Below are 21,389 nucleotides of genomic sequence, written 5' to 3'. Positions count from 1 at the left end.
TGTTTTAATGGAAACTATTTCTAAGCAACTCACAGCACCTACTATTTAAAACATCACTTAATCCAACCATTTTCCAGACCTGTTTTCTCAATTTTAGGAAATCTGAGCCTGTTCTGGCAGCGTCAAGCACAAGGCAGAAACTAAGCACAGGATGCTAATGATTCATGAAAATAAAAAAATGCACAAGCTATAATATTAATCTATTCATTTTCTATTCTGGTCACAGCAATAAGATTTGACAAGACTCAATTTTAATTTTCTTTCCCTCAGACTGAGAACATACAGACCAAATCTAATTGAATAAAGACATGCAATACATACAGGAATTGGCATAAAAAAGCAGCCATGTTGTTCCCCGGGACAGAGTCTGGGAGAACAGTTCTGAAACATTTTATGATGGTGCTGAAAAATGAAAACAGTGGACTAGCAGCCATATTTAAGAGTGAAGCATTTTAAAACATTTATGTTCCATTATTCTGAAACCATACTGTGACATGCCCATCAAAATATCTATAGAGGTTAAAGTAATGCACTACAGAGTCGGCAGTTTTGTTTGCTGCAATTCAGGAAGTTGCTTTACATAAACAATCTTGAAATTGAAAAAAGAAAGAAAGAAAGAATATTCATAATATTAGGCTTAAACAAAACCAGTCTTAGGGATGTTTACATTTTTTGGACTAAAATCATTTATTTGTCAAGTTACATTTAAAATTATCACAATCACTCTTTATGTGAGCAAAGTTGTGTACTTCTGGAACCAGCAAAGAGAACTTTGAGCCAACTCTTCACACAACATGCTTACACAAAGTACTGAATTTGAGACGACACAACATTCCTCCTGAGTGGCAAACTTCTGTGCAATGTTATAGCAGAAAATGCGTGTGCGGTTTAACTAAAAAAAAAAAAAAAAAAGTACAACACAGCCACTTGACTACCCTCGGTTTTGAAATTTAGCTCAGGTTCAGTATAATTTATTACAATTTTTTTTCCATTCACATGACACAACGAAACTCTCAGTCACTAAAAGTGAATGTTCAGTACCAAATTCACACTGGAATTACACATCCCAGAGTGAATGCAAGATGCTTCATTTAGATAGGTCCATCTCTCCTGATATCAAAGTGAGACAAACATGGAAGCACTAAGAACACCTCGCACCCTGCCTCCCAAATGCCCTCCACCAGACAGAAGTACAAAACGTAATAACTTATGCACCTATACATAAATATAACCTTTGAATTATTTAAGTCCATCAATATCTGACACACTTGGTTATCATCGGATTGATCATGAGACAGCACCTTCAGTCACGAGAGTGATATTTATATGGGGCTATAGAGCAGATGTCATTTAGCTAACATTCATATGTTTGTTGACCTGTTTTATTATAACACAAGGGTCTAAAACCCAAGATTGGATTCAAACTCATCAGCTTGCATTACCATAAGATGTACAGTGCTCCAAATCAGTTTATTAACCTAAATGTGTACAGAAAATTTACATCAGTTTTGAATAGACAATTGACATCAGAATGAAACTTGCATAGAAAGTACCATGTTTATATAGTTTTGCAGCTTGCAAAGATGTACATCTATTGCATGTGTAGCTTATTAAATTTTAGGTAACAGATTATCATGGGGTTATAACTCTGAATAAAGGAACTAATTTCCATAGTGTTGTTAAGCTGTCTATTTGTGAAGACAGCAGATCATTGTTTTACTTGCATACTATTATTAACTGTTATTTACTTTGATACTGTATTCATTTTCAAATTCTAAATGAACATTATTATGAACAGGATTCTGCACATTTCCACACAGTCTGATAATGGCTGAGAAAACCTATTATTTTCTTGGGCTCTTATCATGTACAGTGGTTAAGTACTTTAAAGACAGAATTGTGGTCAGACTTTCAAGTCCACAGTTAGGCACTATGTGAGAACCACATACCAGTCTGCCATCCTGTTAACTTATTCTGCTGTCTCATGAACTGCAAAAAGTTGAAACGTTCCACAGAAAAATGAGACTTGTGGCCAAACATCTACTAGCTGTTTTGTTTGAATAATTAAGGAGGCTAGAGAGCACACAGTCATCCACACATATGCACAGCTCTAAGAGTGCATGAGTAGTAGGGACATCTGGGAAACCAGATAGGCAACAAAGCTACTTTTCATACAGGTCCAGAGGGTAGTGTTCCTTATACTGTCGAATGTGCTGGAACATTTCTTGCTCCTGCTTCTTTAGTAGCGGTGGACTCTCATCGTATACGTCACTGAAAAGGTTGTCTGGGCTGGGTTTAAGACGCCGTTCAGCCTTCTCAAAAGCCTCCATCACATGTTGGCGGGACTGCTTTCTCCACGCCTTCTCCTGATCTTCATCCCACCAGCCTCGTGATACCATGTAATGGCGCAGACGAGAGATTGGATGATCCTGTTTGTCCCAGTAGTTAACCTCATCTACAGAACGATAAGCTGAACTGTCATCACTGGTGCTATGATGGCCAATCCTATAGAAATTAATAGTGCTGTTAGACAAGTAACTGACAACTAATAAAACTGAAGAAGATATTAAATAATAAGTGATATGTACCTCAATGATATAGATTTAAAGTAAAAAAAAAAAAAGTGTTACCTATAGGTCATGGCCTCAATGAGGAATGGTTGGTTCTCTGCTACTGCACGACGTCGGGCCTCTCGTGTAGCATTATAAACAGCAAATACATCATTTCCATCAACACGGATTGACATGATGCCATAACCTGGTCCACGAGCCGCTAAAATAAAACATATGAATAAACAGACGAACTGCTCATAAGGCTACCAAAGGCAAAACTTCAATTTCAGAGATCATTTACCCCTTCTAATCATTTCAAGGCATGCTATACATATGGTTGTTATCAGAGAAGCATATAAGTATTTGGAAGATAAATGCAGGGAGGCACTGACACTTATTTTGTGAAGGACATGGGTTTCATTAGAATGAGCTAAGCCTAGACAGGAGGTGTCCCAGGTAGTAGCGAGATTTCCACCTTAGGTCCAACTGTGGCAACAAAACAAAATTATATTCTAAGGAAACAACTGAGCATTTTCACAATCATTAGTCACTTTTAAAATCCTGAAAACATTTTTATAAAAGTAAAAAAAATAATGCATCGTTCATGGTAAATAAGTATTTATTACTGCTTCTTCGTCTTTTTGTAAACTGGTTGGCATATTGTATATTAAAAATGCTGGTGTCATGCTTGCACTGGACTCAAACCTATGACCATGCAATTATCAATTCTCTCGGGCAGCGAAAAAAATTAATAGATCTAGTTATGCTAAGGAAACATTCTTAGAAAGGGAAAAATAAATTGAATTAATCATTCATTGGTTGTACAGTATTTACAAATCTAAATAGTAATTGGCTTAAGATTAAAATGACGGTATGTTTAAAAGTTAAAAGCTCCAGTGTCATATAGGCTGGTTGTTCACCCTTTCAAAGACAAAGAGGCTTCACAGGCCATTAAAAAAGTCCATCTGTCATCAAACCGGTTTATTCCAGTTGCATCATGAATGGGCCACAGTCCGCCCAGAGGCATTTAACAGAAGATAGGGGGTCGAGTCCATCACAGGTCTCATGCTTTCATATACACAAACTTATTTATATTGGGTCAACTTAAATTTGCCATTTGATATAACATTCATTTCTGGGATGTGGGAGGAAAGCTGAATATCTGAAGGTAAATCATATTCAGACATGATACAATTTGCAAACTCTGCAAAGACAGGAACTGGGCTAGGATCCAATTGGAGCAGTAGTATTAATGACTGTACCATTATGGTCTCCATGCTCTTCTCTTCCTGTTATGCAACTCTGGCACTTGCAGACACTGCTATATTTGCCACACTTTTGTAGATATAGAAGATATTCAGAGTTCTGAGATTCAACAGTTACTGTGGCATTTTATACAGTTCCATGTTTTCATCATAGGATTATGAGTTTGCAGAAAGTCACAGGACGTGGAGGGTAGCCTCAGCCATCAGAACTGTGACCTTGCCTGCTGAAACAGAATGTGTACAACCAAGGTGCTACTTTCTTCAGGAATACCGTTAGCTGTATTTTTATTGAGAATAATTTCTGTTATGAAAATGTTGTGTAGTTTAGCAATTGACTGTTAACATATTATACTTGTAAATGAGTGTAAGCATTGTGTAAGTGTAACTGATTGTGGCAATGCACTATGCAATGGTAAATTTATTGATCTAGATTAAAAAAAAATTAAAATAACACATCAACTAAAGACAGCTTTACTATAATAATTTTTATCTACATTGTACTAATATTTTTGGTGAATGTTGAAAAATGAAATGATTACCATTTAAATGTTTTAGTCTCATTTTGGTGTAAAACTATTTTTATAATGCATCACTTTATTAAATCTGTAACTTGTAGAAATAACAGGGGTTGTACCACTCCCCGAACATAGGCAGAGACAGGCACAGAGACACAGGTCCAAAAAGCACACGCTTTATTTCCTCGTGGGGCAGCTCAATTCCCCAGCTCCCCACTTCTGAGCACAGTACACAATACTGCTCAGTCCCTTCTCCTTCTTTCTTTCTCCTCTGCTGCCTCCACTCCTCTCTATGCAAGTTTTGTCCACTACTTCCTGATTCTGGCTCCTCAAAAGGAGTGAGGCGGCTCCTATATAGTGCACCCAGAAGTGCTCCAGGTGCTCTGTGATCCTCTTCTGGCAGCACTTCCCAGGGCCCCAGAACTGTCCAGGTGCTAACCCCACAACCCCCGCCCCCCCTACCCAGCCCCCAACCGGTGGTGGCCATGCACCAAGGCAGGGTTGAGCTTCCAAGCTCCCAACCCGTTTGCCCAATGCAAACCAGGGGGGTTGCCCTCGTGTGTTCCGGGGTAGGTATTGCTATGAACATGTCCTTTCCCCGTGTCCTTCCATCACTGGCGTTCTTGCTGGGTAAGGGGCCCAGCCGTCCACCCTAAACTATATATAGTTTTTAAATATATATATATATTTTTTTTTATTAGATTTTTTTCCCCCAACAAAGTAATAACTTTGAAAAATAAAAAAGGTCATGATAACAATCATCCAATATACATAAAGGTCTGGGTGTCTTATATAAACATTACCGCCTGACAACACTATTCTTTAGGATTACTTACCTATACCATCCCCACGATACTGCTCATTCGTTGGTGTAGAGATAGCATAGCCATTGTTTCTACAAAAAAAGATGATAGGACATTCCAGAGTGGCAGCAAAATTAAATCCTGCATGGGCATCTCCTTCACTGGCTGCACCTTCACCAAAGTAGCAAATTACAGCACGATTGTTGTTTTCACGCTTCAAGGCATAAGCAGCCCCAGCAGCTGTAAACAAAAGAATGAAATGTCACAATATATAAGACTGAAAATTGACAGTCAAATAGAAGTATTAAGTCTTAAAACTTTATTAGTTTTTCAAACATTTCTTTAAACTTTCATCTGGGATACACACCATCTGCCCTGGAAAAGCAGGTTAGGGAGAAGTATGAATGATCTTTCTGGAATTTTACACAATTTTCTCATCTAAATTTTATTAAAACCTTTAACTACATTTTCATTTTTTTTAATTAATTCATGTAAATGAAAATGTTGTCATAAGAGATAAACATGAAAACATTTAAAGATGTGTTCACTGTCACAAAATATTTTGCTTACTTGTTAGCAAACTGAGGAAACTGGGAAGTTAAAAATGATAGAATACTTAAACAAATAATATAATAAAAATAAATTTGCAAACCTTTCTGAAAACACGTTTCCACTTTGTCATTATGTGACTGACTAATGGGCAAAAATGGAAAATTTACCAGTTAGTCAGTCAGTCATTTTCAAACCCGTTATATCCTAACACAGGGTCACGGGGGTCTGCTGGAGCCAATCCCAACCAGCAAAGGGCGCAGGGCAAGAACAAATCCAGGGCAGGGTGCCAACCCACCGCAGGGCACAAACACACACCCACCAAGTGCACACTAGGGACAATTTAGAAATGCCAATGCACCTAACCTGCATGTCTTTGGACTGTGGGAGGAAACCGGAGTACCCAGAGGAAACCCACGCAGACACGGGGAGAACATGCAAACTCCACACAGGGAGGACCCAAAAATTTACCAACTTAATATTATTTAATTTTATATTTAATATGAAATTTACAACAAAATAAATCATGCAAAAAGTGAAGGGATCAGAATACTGTAAATGCAGATCTTCATGCATCAATTCATTTAATCCAACTCAGGGTCACAGGCAGCCAGGACCTTATTCCAGCAGCATTAGGTTTAAGGCAGGAACCAACCCTGGATGGAACACCAATTGAGTTGCCAATCAATTTATTACATTATATAGGAGACAAAGACAGACCTGGAGTATGAGTAACTTCCTTTTAAAGCTACAGTAATGAACAGATAAAACTGTATATTATCAAAACAAAGTAAATAATGACCATTTTATTTCTTTTCACACATTCATTCAATCAGTCATTGTCCAACCCCTGTTTGAGAAATGTTAAAATGCATGAATTAAGAACAATATTAAAGAAAGATGCTGAATCAAATGCACACAAAAAATCCACCACCAGCTCCTTGATTTTGCTGGTGTTCAGTTGTAGGTGGTTTGAGTCGCACTAACTAACAAAGTCCTTGTTACAAAATACTGCAGGATATGTAAAAGCAAAACATGAAAAATAGACTCACCTTGCGGTAGCTGTGTAGCCAGTGGTGAAGAGATGGTGACAAAGTTGAGATCTTTGCATCCATAATGCACTGGCATTTGGCGACCCTTGCCAAGATCATCTGCATTGGCATAACACTGTGCCATGAAGAGGTCCAAAGGAAAGCCACGATACATCAGCACTCCTGTTAGAAGAAAACAGCAATACAGAAGAAACAACACCAGGGCTTCATTGCAACACTTCAGCATACTTTGTCCCAACCTTCAGTAAGCCATACAACAGTCAAAGTAGGCCAGCTAAAAAAGACAATAGCTACTTACCTGCTTCTCTATACTGCCCAAATACAAGATCGGTGGGTTCAAGAGCTGCAGCACTACCCATATGAGTACCTTCTTCTCCATAATTTGTCATGTAAAAGGATATTCTGCCCTGTTAGTGACCGGAAGACAAATACTGTATAACAAGAGAAAAATACTCTTTCACATTATTGCACTAACAGTGTAAACAATACATTTTGCTTTATTTTGAAGAGATTGACTTCAAAATATTTGCCTAGCTTGGATTGCTTCACATTTTACTATGAATCAGATTTAAAAAATGCGTGTATATACATTCTTGACACATATCACCAACCCATTATATAATATCTAGGTGAAATGAAAACCTAAGATTTGGCAGGGTCCATTTTGCTAAAAAATTAAAAAATGGACTCCTATGGTGCTTTATCTTAATTATTGTGCTTTTATTATTATACTACTGTTCCTATAACATTAACTTGATCAAATATAAGGAAGAAAACGCATAAATTTGGCAAAACATTAAATATGCATTATGTTACGAATATTACATTTTTTCTAATATTTATATTTAATCCAATTCTTAGTTGATGGAGGTGCATATAATTATAGCATTTATATACAATTATTGTCAGAACAGTACGATTTATTAATTTCTAAGACATTCTCACATCAATAAATGACAATACAAGTGTCCTCATTTGCCATCATAATGATATGAAATGATTAGTACATGTGCAGTCATGTCAGACAAATGTGTGCTTGTTTTAAGGTACATATGGTGCAATGCAACTAAATTCTGTAGACTCCAACAGTAAAATCAAATAAAGTTTTCTCTGCAATCAAAATCTTTTCAATCTTTACTCACTTTTGTATACAATATAATTAATAAAATAATTAAGAGTACATGTTATGCTACAAGTGTTTTAGAATTGATGCCAGGTGCATACACTGGATAATTAAAATATGGATTATGTGACCTAGGAAACGTGAGATTTTTTATTTCTCCCTTGGACGTTTTTCACATTGTTTGCTGTTTGAATCGGTCACTATTGGTTATTATTAAATCATAACATTTTCTCTCTCTCTGTTCTAAATTAAAACATGAGATTAAAAGTTTTTCTCGGCCATCAATACAAACTACATTGGAGCAAGTTATTTTTGGGGGAAGTACTTTAATAGTATGACTATCATCTTTGACACCCTGATTTTGTCCAATGTCATGCTTATTTTTACAGTTCCACCTATGTGGACCTTCACATGATGTCTTCATAAACATTCGCAAAACTGGCTACTTATTGACAGAACAGAAGAATGCCAAGTCAGACAGCTCCTGATAACCATGCAGCCTCCTTAGAATTAGAGTGACACATTACTTGGGCTGTGAAAATCGTGCTAAAAACATTAGTCCCAAAAGTCACTCCGGCAACTGTACAGATGTGTCTTGCATAAGTGTTGGAACCGAGAATGACTCGGGCTGTAGAAGTGCTGTCAGTGCTGCCATTCTTTGAAGAAATTATGACTGAGTATAGGTTTTCACTAATTGTGAAATATCTTCACTTTACCAACAATGAAGTATTTGATGAGAAAACTTGGGAGATATACCAGGTGATTGTAGTAAAATTTCAGAGTGTTTACATTCCGGACCCGCAATGTCAGCATCAATGAAAGTCTCATGGCATATAAAGGGCAGACCGTCATGGATACAGTACATCACTTCAAAAAGAGCAAGATTTGCCATAAAGCTTTATGCGCTTTGTGACTCAAAAATGGTATACATTTACAATTTGGTTCTGTACACAGAGAAAGGGACAATGTTTGATCCAAAATACAATCAGTACGGAGTTGCCACGTCATTGGTGCAGACTTTGATAGATGCTATGCTGGATCAAGGTTACCGTGTAGTCATGGCTAATTTTTAAACTTTGTCAGAACTATTTGACATCGAGCTGCAAAGAAAGACTGACACATATGAACAGTGCATCCTAACCATTGTGGCATGCCTAAAGGACTTCACAGAAGCCTTGTGCTGTGGTCAACTACAATAGCGACATAAATCATGTGAATCAAGAATTGACTTTCTTTCTGTCCCATTACGTGGAGGCAACAAAAGAAATATTAAAAAAAGATATTTCGTCACCTGTTGAAACAGTGTATTTGGAATGCATTTGTGTTATACAAATAAAAAGCTGGCAAAATAGTATTTCATGCAAACTTTACATGCCAGTTTGTTGAACAAATCACTGCCACACATCCACCGTCCACACTACCGCTAAAGAGACATGGTTGACCCAGCACGCGGATCAATCCGGAGTGTCTTATTGGTAGACATCTATTATTATTTGTATCATTATTATACTTTTGAGAGTTAATAAAAATGTATTTTTTCATGCTGAAAAAACTGCAATGCTTTTTATGTGTTTTTCTGGAATAAAATGCAACGCTAAGGAGGTTAAGTAACAGGAGGTATTTATATAAAAATTATAATTAGTGCATGACATTTGCATTCTTTCTTCTACATGTTGCATTAGTGAGCATAACAAAGGTATAAAACTGAGTTAAACTAACCCCAATTTTAAAAAGTCATAATCTATGCAATGCCAGTACAACCTTTGAGCCATGTCTGTTTGAATGTATACAATTATGATGATACAGGTACAAAGAAATCCCAGTTAAGTTTTAAAAATGTCCTAAAGATCTCCAACTGCCAAAACTGAACATTACCAAATCCAACAAGCAAAAATACGGAACCAATTACTTCATATTTTTCAAAAGCAAATTAATTCTCTTTACAATTATCAAAAACAAGTACATGGAAAGAAGGAAAATAACATCTTACCTCTCAATAGAAGGCAAGTTTAGTACAATAAAATAAATGATAACCATAACATTATTAAAATTAGTGACAAGATGTCAAGATTTTGATCCATATCACTGAGCAGTAATATGAATGTATGTTAACATGAGAAACATATTACACCTCAAAAGTAATAAGTATGATGCACAAGAACTATATTCTAGTTCCCTTTTATGAAAATCAATGACAGCTGTGTATTTGCACTGAACATTTTTGTTTTTTCATCAGCTTCTACCAGCTACCTATTGTCACTCCTCAGGGATCTGGCCAACAGGTCAGAAATATCTCAGCCAAGCATCTCTCCATCGTGCCCACTGTGTTGGAAGATATTAACTGACCAGCAGGGTGCTACATACAGTTTTCATATAGTGTGATTGCACACATTTTGCCAACATAAAAGTGCAATTTGTAGCAGTGTCCAGTTCTCCTTACTTTAGTACACTCATACAGCAAGAATTAAGTTGATTTTGTTAACTGTAAGCAACGACTAGATGAGACAGACAAAGTCAAGGCTCTATGGCCTGGGTCAATCCATGATTCATTTATTTTGAGGCCTGAGTTGCCTCAAAAGCTTGCATATTGTAATCTTTTTAGTTGGCCAAAAAAAGATGTCATTTTGCTTGTCTTCTCACTACATTTATTTTGAGGCAAAGTGAAACCGGCAGTCTGTGCTGTATGTGAAGGCTGGCTTGTTGGTAAGGTATCTGGCTAAACAGTCAGTTTTTCATATGGTCTGTACTATTTATTTTAATAGCAATCATGGCATTACATGTGCAAGGTAATAGCAGCTATGCTCTCAGACACTGGCAAACTTGTGTCTTTCCCTGAACACATTGGAGCGGAGATATAATGCCATGCTTGTTCTTGTGTGGTCAGTTGCAGAGCGCAACCAGATGTACTTCAATACAGGCAGAGGGATCTCAACGCGTCAGAAGTGAGGCTGCTCTACCAGCTAATGAAGTTCTGTAGCATTGTGATTACATATGTATAAGGTCTATTAACATAGTCTATGTGTGGCTGTTTCAGGGCAGAAACCATGCAGAGCTCACGAGACATTCACATAGGCACATTTAAAAGCTCAATGTGACTTATATAGGTATATGCATAGAAATGCCTTTTTTTTGCAAACACATTTTTCTGTTTTTTGCCATTTGCATATTCATGCTCAAATCCTGGCAACGTTTTATAAATGACATCCAAGTTATAAGAAAAGAGAAACAGTTAGCTAGGACACATCTTCCATTTGGGCTATCTTATTTCTATGTAGGGCTTGTCCCCATAAAATTATTCTGGCTTCAAGTTTTAACAGCTCCAATTCAGCTCTTATTAAATTAAGCTTCACCTAAATAGCAACAACCTGCATCACCATCTCAAGCTACGTTTCCATTGCAGTTATGTGCAATCGATACTTCTCAACAGTTGACAAAGCACAAATGTAAATTGTCTGTGTTACCACTGTATGATTTTTTTGCAAATAAAGTTTGGCTTATCAACCGAAATTAAAAATGAAGACCAATGGGTGCTGATTCTGTTATTTCAACTGTGCCTACAATCGCCATGTTCATTTTTAACTGGAGGCAACAAGTGTGAGCAAATACAATAAAGGGAAGGCAAACTCCCCATACTTGGCAGAGGCAAAATATTAGGGATTTCTTTGAAAATGTCCACAGTGATTTTACTGAGGAGCTGTGGGTTCAAAATTTTAGTATGAGCAGTTCAACATTTATGGAATTATGCAGTGTAATAGGCCCTCTTGTGTTCCCTGCCATAGCATACATGAAGAAGCCAGTCCCTACCGAGAAGCTCATAACCACCATGCTTTTTTTGGTGTGAACAAAACCACTGTTCACAGGTGTGTATATGGGATGTGTCAGGCCAAATGCTTCAAACTAATGAGGCAATACATCAATTTACCTGATGTTGAAGAGGTATGGCATTTTTTACAGCGCAATTATGCGGCACACAAAATACCTCTGGTGTATGGTGCAATCGAAGGCTTACATATCCCTATTCGTGCACTAAGAGATGGGTATTAGGATTATGTTAACAGGAACGGCTAGACATCTATTGTTCTGTAGGCATTTGCTGACGACAAATTAATGATTAGGGATATTTGTGTTGGGTCACCCTGTAGTGCTCATGATACTGCTGTATTCGTCACATCATATTTGCACATGTGTTTGCAAATTTACATAATGTCATGTGACCTAAATGCAAAAAAGCGGTTCCACTGTAGTTTTGCAAATTATTTCCTTGTTGAATCACCAGAAAAACCACCTCAAGCATACGTGTAATCTTTTTAGCAAATTTTGAGAGTTTTTTCAAAATTTGTATGTTTCCATTACCATTTTTTTTTGTTTCCCAATTTTCAAAATGCACAATAAGGAGATTAATGGAAGTACAGCTTCATATACGTGTGAAGACCTTTTTTCACTCTTGCATTAGCATTTTTCTCATATCTTTACATCAGAGAATGTTTTTGTCAGTTTCTTAAAACAAGTGTTTTAAGAAATACAGACTAAATGTCACAAATGAACATTAAGACCTTTAGACTCTTGAAGATAAAATTTCCTTCCTATGATATCAAGGCAGTCAAGATAATGAGCCAATCTCACTTGCCTGCCTTTGTGACTCATACAGGATGCGGTCCATTGTGTTTAGTAATGTCATCTTCTGGTAAAAATTGAGTACCTCCTCCCTGGGGATCTGAAAATAACAAGAAAAGATTCTGTTCATACTAACTGTAATTTTGAGATGGTACCCTAGTGTCACTAGAAGTTTGAGGAAAATTCAGGAATACTCACCACTGCTTCATTTAAAAGAAGCAGATCATAAAACCATCACCCTCAGACATCAACAGATGCTTGTTCAATTACCTTAGGATCTTCAGCAGGGTTTAGGATCTGACCTTGTCGATCCATCACCCTATAGATGGGGATCCCAGAGATTACATTAGGCTGAATGAATTCAAGACGCTCCACGAAATCTGCAGAAGCTCCAGGAAATTGTGGCTTCTCCTCTGGGGTGTTAAAAGGTTGTTGCTGCAGAACTGGACCCTGCATGGTGAAAAGACTATTGAGTGAAAAGAACACTGAAAAAGTTATTTCAGAATAAACCACTTATGGGTTAAGAAAAACTACTTTGTTATCAAACACTTTTTCTGGAACCATAATGAAGTTTCAGTAATTGGGCAAACATAGTCCAAAATCCTGTTATGCTAAATGAGCAGCTGCAGTCAAGATAATGCCGTAACCAGACTATAGTATAAACATTCTGAGCTGTAAGTTGCTTTCTTGTATTTTACTTCTTTCCGCAGCCTTACATTAGTCTGAAAAATCTTATTTTAGGATTAAGTTTTGAAATATCAATGCCATAGTACAATCCTGGCTCACTGTGATACTGATGGTACATGATATTCTAAATGGTGTTCCAGAAGGTTCTATCCTGGGTCCCCTGCTCTTCTCAATCTATATGCTTCCGTTAGGTCAGATTATCTCAGGGCACAACGTGAGTTACCACAGCTATGCTGATGACACACTTATCAATAGCCCCTGATGACACAGACTCTCTCGATTCACTAACACAATGTCTTACTAGTATTTCTGAATGGATAAATAGTAATTTTCTCAAGCTAAATAAAGAGAAAACTGAAATTTTAGTGATTGGCAATAATGGATTCAATGAGGTTATCAGAAATAAACTTGATGCATTAGGATTAAAAATTAAGACGGAAGAAAAAAACTTAGGGGTAACAGTTGACTGTAACCTGAATTTTAAATCGCATATTCATCAGACCACTAGGACAGCATTTTTTCACTTAAGAAACATAGCAAAATTTAGACCTCTTATATCATTGAAAGATGCTGAGAAATTAATTCACGCTTTTGTTTTCAGTCGCTTAGATTACTGTAATGCACTCCTCTCAGGACTACCCAAAAAAGACATAAATGATTTGCAACGAGTGCAGAATGCAGCTGCTAGAATCCTAACTAGGAAAAGAAAATCCGAACACATTTCTCCAGTTTTGATGTCACTATACTGGTTACCTGTGTCTTTCAGAATTTACTTTAAAATTCTGCTTATGGTTTATAAAGTCTTAAATAATCTCGCTCCATCTAATATATCAGAATGTCTGACACCCTATATTCCAAAATGTAACCCTAGATCCTCAAATGAGTTTCTCCTTGCAATTCCAAAAGCTAAACTGAAAAGAAGTGGTGAGGCGGCCTTCTGCTGTTATGCACTTAAAATCTGGAACAGCCTGCCAATAGGAATTCGCCAGGCTAATACAGTAGAGAACTTTAAAACACTGCTGAAAACACATTACTTAACATGGCCTTTTCATAAATTCACTTTAACTTAATCCTGATACTCTGTATGTTCAATTCATCATAATAACTATTCATAGTGGCTCTAAAATCCATACTGACCCCTACTCCCTCTTCTGTTTCTTTTTCCGGTTTCTTTGTGGTGGCGGCCTGCACCACCACCTACTCAAAGCATCATGATGCTCCAACATTGATTGACTAAAAGCCAGAAGTCTACATCACCATCATCATCAAGTCCTTCAATGAGAACCCTAAATCCAAAGAGGACTGTTTCATTTATGTTAGGTAGAATGCCCAGAGGGGACTGGGCGGTCTCATGGTCTGGAATCCCTACAGATTTTATTTTTTTCTCCAGCCGTATGGAGTTTTTTTTGTTTTTTCTGTCCACCCTGGCCATCGGACCTTACTTATTCTATGTTAATTAATGTTGACTTATTTTATTTTCTTACTGTGTCTTTTATTCTTCTATTCTTCATTATGTAAAGCACCTTGAGCTATATTTTTTTGTATGAAAATGTGCTATATAAATAAATTTTGTTGTTGATCTTTACTTTGCAGTAAGCAAAGTTTAATTTTTGTTATACATTGTAGATTAAATATTAATGTAATCACAAATTTATTATTTTGCAGTGTTGCAAGTCAACTTATTGCATGTCCTGGACAGAGACATAATTAAAACTAAGAAACAAATATCTGGCAATGCTTCGATAAAAATAATATTTTCTGCGAGAGTTCATAGATTGTATTAAAACATGGAATTCATTACACTATACTATCTTCATGACTTTTGCAGAATATGACTAAGAAATCAATATACAGTATTTAACCATTTTTACCCTTCTCCAACATTATTGTGTCTATCTACTGTCTTTGATCCATGGTACAAAGATAGATATATGTAACAGTGTGGAACAGTTTGTGTTGAAGTTCTTAAAAGTGCATGACACTACATACAGAATGCCCATTATATGACACAGATTATCTTTTAAATGTGGCAAAAAAAAAACACAATACTTTTGGTACCAGGCGATACCAATGTTCCAAAAACATAACAGTTATGGATTTTTTCAATATTGAGTAACAGTCAGTACTTGACTCTCACACAAGATTGCAAGCAGACAAATTACTAAAGAAAGCAAAATAATATGTGAGAAAAAACATGAAAAAGAACTACATATACAACTACATATGGCTTACGATGATGATGATACAGCATCACATCTCCACATGTTGAAAAGAAAAACAGAAGTCACAGCTAGAAATACTTTGTCCCCAAGACAGGAGAAATTTCAGCACCGTGGGAATCGTGCTTATTATTAAAACAAGCACACTAGCTTTGATTATTAATACTTAATCTCATTATAGAGTTAGTTGATAAATATCTTCATGCATGCTTTGTTAACATAATGATTTGACTGATCAGATGTGAGTTTTAATCATTCAACTTGTAGTGTCATGATGTCGTAAGAGGAGACAAAATGATGACATGATGAATAGCTGTCTACTACTGCTTCCTATACAGACTCTAGAAAGCATTCATTTTCTGATTACGTCGAATACATCCAAAGAAAAACATCACGTGTACCATGCATGTTATGCATATAAGACTGTGCGCACTGGCAGTGCAAACAGCTGTAGCAAGTAAAAGTTGATGCAAGTTTCTAAATGAAGTGGCTATTTGGCTTGCCTACTCTGGTGAGAAAATAAACTGCTCCAATTGTTAATTCCAAAATAGAATGTATTTAATGCTACAAAGCGGACAGGACAGGCAAAACAACCTACTTTATTGCTAAATACGGATATGGAAATGCTAAATTTGTTTTATTCGTTTGGTTTTTGAAGCTAAGCTACTGTCCATTCCAATCATGTGTAAAATGTGACAAATGTAGTGAACGCACATATGTCATACATTTGAAAGGTATGTTAGCGAGTGTAATGCAGTCTTTTTGCAGGTCCAGTGAATATTCTACATATGAACTAGCGCAGGGACTAAGCAATAAAAAAGTCTGATCAATCATAAAAGATACTTTGAAAACAGCACCACAGAGGGTGTTTAAAATAGTTCTGAATATGTGTAAAGCTGACAAGACTGACTTTACGCCAGAAATTAATGTTTGGACACATGTAAAAAAACAATTAATAAAAAAGGGAACAACAACAAATGTTACAAACCTAACATGAGGAATTCTCTGACAAGCCAGATTTCAAAAGAATGTTATTGGAAAACAATTAAAGAATCTGTTTAAATTAAAATATCCTGAATTGTATTGGAATCTGCTAATTCAGCCATACAGACATAATAATGTTTGAATTTCCATTTTAAGTAAGGTACGGGAGAGGACAAGTCAGAGAATAAATTAGTAATGCGGACATGGTAAGGTAAATTAGATATTGCCCATGATGCATTAAAATTCAAGCCCTACATTGTATTTTGATTTGTATGAATGCCAATACTAGTTTGCTTAAACAATAGCTGCATAATTTATTGATGGGTATATCAGTATTTTAAAGCTGTTGTTACTACTGTGGCATAGTTTTGGCAGGCAGTGGTCTAGGCTATGGACTTCAAACCTGTCCAAGTTTCAATTGGAAAAACAAAAGAAATGAAACCAGTTGTATCTAAATTGTTATACGTCATAGATTTCACACAAACATTAGGAAGTTTTTCTTTACACAAAGAATGATAGACACTTGGAATAAGCTACCAAGTAGTGTTGTAGACAGTAATACTTTGGGGACTTTTAAAACTTGATGTTTTTTTGGAAGAAATAAGTGGATAGGACTGGCGAGCTTTGTTGGGCTGAATGGCCTATTCTCAACTAGAGTATTCTAATGTCATCTTGGATAAAGATGTCAGCCTAATGAGTAAATGTATTAGTACATTTACGTTTATATTACAGAAAAAGGCACAACAGTGCTCACTTTAATAATGGTGGTACTTATATATATATATATATATAAGTGGTTGAATATATATATATATAAGTGGTTGAATGGGATTTTGATTTCTGTTTTTGCAGTGGTATTACAAAGTATTGGGTATTGTGAAATTTCATTGATATTGGCATTGAATATTAAACTTCTGGTATCGTAACATCCCTATAGGACACAAATTGCACATTATAAAAGCTTAGAATGCCCACTATATCACATAAATCAATATGTATCATGCTCATAATATCACAACCAGTTGTTCTGTTTTTATACACCACACATCTGGTCAGCTAATAATAATCTGTTATTTTTTATTATTATACATAGGGTGGCATAGTGGTAGAGATACTGTCTTACAGTAAAGAGACCGGGATTCGCTTTCTGGGTCCTCCCTGCATGGAGCTTTAATGTTCTTCCCATGTCTGCGTGGGCTTCCAAAGACAGGCAAGTTAGGTGGATTGGCAATACCAATTTGGTCCTAGTGTGTGATTGAGGTTGTACATGTGTTTGTTTGTTTATTTGTTTATCTTGGAATGGACAGACACCTTGTCCAGGGTTTGTTCCTGCCTTGTGCCCTGTGCTTGCTACAATAGTCAGGATTCAGTGGGTTAAAAAAAAATGAAGTAAAATTATTACACATATCAATGTTTCTAAACTTGTAGATGTGTTATTTCTTGCAGTTCACTATCTCATTAAGCCCTCCAATTCCAGAAATAATAGCAGCGTTCATTACTATAAAAGCAATGCAGTCTATTTCCCCACTTTGGCCGAAGCAGCATGCAAGTACCTGTTAGCACCTGTGAGATTGAACACCTTTCTTCAGCTGTGTCAAATATTGTTAAGAAAAACCTACCATTTGTACTTTGAAAGAATCAAATTTAATCCCAGGGTGACTGGTCTCATTTGTGCCTTTCATTTTAATTTTAATTAAAGTAGCATATGTTTGGTTCTCAGTTGCAGACAACACTGGTGTTTTTGTTTATTTCTATTTTGTATTTGGTACACTGTATTAATTCTTGTGGGAAAACTGTCTTTTTGTAGGACCTTTGGAGGTCAGAGCGCAGGATGAACCATTGTATAGCACCCCTACAGCAATGTTCAAGTTAAGGGTCCTTGCTCAAGGGCCCAATAGAATAGGATCTCTTCTGGCAGTAATGGGATTTGGACAGGCAACCGTCCAGATACCAGCACATTCTCCAAAATAACATTCAACTGACATGTTTCCTAAGAAAGCTGATTCAACTTGGCCATTATTGTACTCAGAAATTAACTTCAGGAATGCAAGTATCTTGTAAGCACAAGTCAACAGAATACAGGTGCCGGTCATAAAATTAAAATATCATGACAAAGTTGATTTATTTCAGTAATTCCATTCATAAAGTGAAACTTGTATATTAGACCCATTCATTACACACAGACTGATGTATTTCAAATGTTTATTTCTTTTAATTTTGATGATTATAACTGACAACTAATGAAAGTCCCAAATTCAGTATCTCGGAAAATTAGAATATTGTGAAAAGGTTCAATATTGAAGACACCTGGTGCCAAACTCTAATCAGCTAATTAACTCAAAACACCTGCAAAAGCCTTTAAATGGTCTCTCAGTCTAGTTCTGTAGGCTACACAATCATGGGGAAGACTGCTGACTTGACAGTTGTCCAAAAGACAACCATTGACACCTTGCACAAGGAGGGCAAGACACAAAAGGTCATTGCTAAAGAGGCTGGCTGTTCACAGAGCTCTGTGTCCAAGCACATTAATAGAGAGGAGAAGGAAGGACAAGATGTGGTAGAAAAAAAGTGTACAAGCAATAGGGATAACGCACCCTGGAGAGGATTTTGAAACAAAACCCATTCAAAACTGTGGGGGAGATTCACAAAGAGTGGACTGCAGCTGGAGTCAGTGTTTCAAGAACCACCACGCACAGACGTATGCAAGACATGGGTTTCAGCTGTCGCATTCCTTGTGTCAAGCCACTCTTGAACAAGAGACAGCGTCAGAAGCGTCTCGCCTGGGCTAAAGACTGCTGCTGAGTGGTCCAAAGTTATGTTCTCTGATGAAAGTAAATTTTGCATTTCCTTTGGAAATCAAGGTCCCAGAGTCTGGAGGAAGAGAGGAGAGGCACAGAATCCACATTGCTTGAGGTCCAGGGTAAAGTTTCCACAGTCAGTGATGGTTTGGGGTGCCATGTCATCTGCTGGTGTTGGTCCATTGTGTTTTCTGAGGTCCAAGGTCAACGCAGCCATCTACCAGGAAGTTTTAGAGCACTTCATGCTTCCTGCTGCTGACGAACTTTATGGAGATGCAGATTTCATTTTCCAACAGGACCTGGCACCTGCACACAGTGCCAAAACTACCAGTACCTGGTTTAAGGACCATGGTATCCCTGTTCTTGATTGGCCAGCAAACTCGCCTGACCTTAACCCCATAGAAAATCTATGGGGTATTGTGAAGAGGAAGATGCAATACGCCAGACCCAACAATTCAGAAGAGCTGAAGGCCACTATCAGAGCAACATGGGCTCTCATAACACCTGAGCAGTGCCACAGACTGATCGACTCCATGCCCCGCCGCATTGCTGCAGTAATCCAGGCCAAAGGAGCCCCAACTAAATATTGAGTGCTGTACATGCTCATACTTTTCATGTTCATACCTTTCAGTTGGCCAACATTTCTAAAAATCCTTTTTTTGCATTGGTCTTAATTGATATTCTAATTTTCCAAGATTCTGAATTTGGGACTTTCATTAGTTGTCAGTTATAATCATCAAAATTAAAAGAAATAAACATTTGAAATACATCAGTCTGTGTGTAATGAATGAATCTAATATACAAGTTTCACTTTTTGAATGGAATTACTGAAATAAATCAACTTTGTCATGATATTCTAATTTTATGACTGGCACCTGTAGAAGGTTTCAGTGGTGCTAATACTTTTACGAAGTTTGCTCTAATAACTAAGTAGCATGTAAACATGACTAAGTAAGGATAAGCTAAGGAAGTTTGGACACTGAAGGCACTGCTGCTGAAAATGGAACTTTGCAGCCATATGTGACTAATAAATTCCCAACCCCATATGATCCTCAGTTCAATATTGTTTGTTCAAGAATGGTATGTCACTATTTTGCCCAAAAATAAAGTTAATACATTTTTTGCTTAAGACTTCCGTAAAGTATGGGTTTCTATGGTAACATGGTTGTCAAGAACTTCTTTCTATAAAGTGTAGAACGTACAGGGACTCTTATTTACATGTCCAACCACTGTGGTGTATTTTACTTTTGAAAATGCTTAACAGGTTTGATATTCCAAGTCAAAATACATATTTTAAATGTTTCCTTCTATATTAACCATAGAGCTGCGGATATAAGTAGCCAACCTGAATCTGAAATCTTGTGCCAATATAATTGTGCATTTTACTTTATGAGGTCTGTTTTTAATTACTTCAACTTGAGCTTGCCTTTAGTCAGTATGAAAGTTATCAGCTTAATCAAACGGATCAACAAAGTCGAAAAGGACGTTTGCCGAACGGAAACCCATAAGAACCCAAATAGACTTCACGTGGCCACACACCGCCCCCTCAACAGACCAATCAGCTTAATGTCGCCCAAGACATTGCGACTACAATGATGAAAGGTCTATTAAACCTTAACAACACTCTGGTACGTTGAAAAACTAAATATGCAGCCAAAGTCAGTCAAATTAAAATCTCAGAAGCAAGCTGTCTAATGACGCCAATGCCATTTGGGTTGACGCTATCCAGTCGTAGTGAATGTCACAACAGTCCTGAACTCTTTGCAACTCTTAAGAAGAATAAGGTTTTAAGCAGAATTAAAAAAAAATACTCACGGTACTCCCAAAAGCCCGTATTCGGCTGAGCCGACCACTAAGTGGGAAAAGGTTTCTTCGGTAGCAAATTGTATTTAAAGGTATCCTGCACATTATGTTTAATCCTCTCAAAGCCGCCATTTTGGCTGTGATTGACAATTCAAGTATACGGGAAGAGGAAGCGCATAGGTATGACGTAATAGAGTTTGAGCCACACCGAATGGGTTTCCTTCCTGTCAATCATATATGTGTGCTTCGCAGGTTAACCAGGTTCATTTTAAGGTGTTGCTCAGTACGTATCTGTTTGTATTTATATTTTTTATTAAAATTTTTATTATGTATTAAAATGTAAGAATATTTTGAATGGCAACAGTGTGTGATTTTACTTCCAAATAAGTTTGTCAAAGTGATGTGGATTTACATTTCTTTTATAT

The 21,389-nt window shown here is 36.8% G+C and overlaps 1 protein-coding gene across 1 annotated transcript; it reads right to left on the bottom strand.

Annotated features, from left to right (window-relative positions):
* Nucleotides 1-939: 939 nt before the first annotated feature.
* Nucleotides 940-21,126, bottom strand: bckdha (branched chain keto acid dehydrogenase E1 subunit alpha). The gene is made up of 8 exons (XM_039770788.1): nt 20,977-21,126; nt 12,744-12,923; nt 12,487-12,573; nt 7,035-7,143; nt 6,737-6,898; nt 5,169-5,375; nt 2,631-2,772; nt 940-2,505 (listed from the first exon to the last, which is right to left on the bottom strand). The coding sequence occupies exons 1-8, from the start codon at nt 21,094-21,096 to the stop codon at nt 2,163-2,165; spliced, it is 1,350 nt and encodes a 449-aa protein (XP_039626722.1). The 5' UTR covers nt 21,097-21,126; the 3' UTR covers nt 940-2,162.
* Nucleotides 21,127-21,389: the final 263 nt, after the last annotated feature.

Source organism: Polypterus senegalus, chromosome 12 (genome assembly GCF_016835505.1).
Source record: "Polypterus senegalus isolate Bchr_013 chromosome 12, ASM1683550v1, whole genome shotgun sequence".
Taxonomy (NCBI): Eukaryota; Metazoa; Chordata; class Cladistia; order Polypteriformes; family Polypteridae; genus Polypterus; species Polypterus senegalus.
This window is presented reverse-complemented; position numbering and strand designations above follow the sequence as displayed.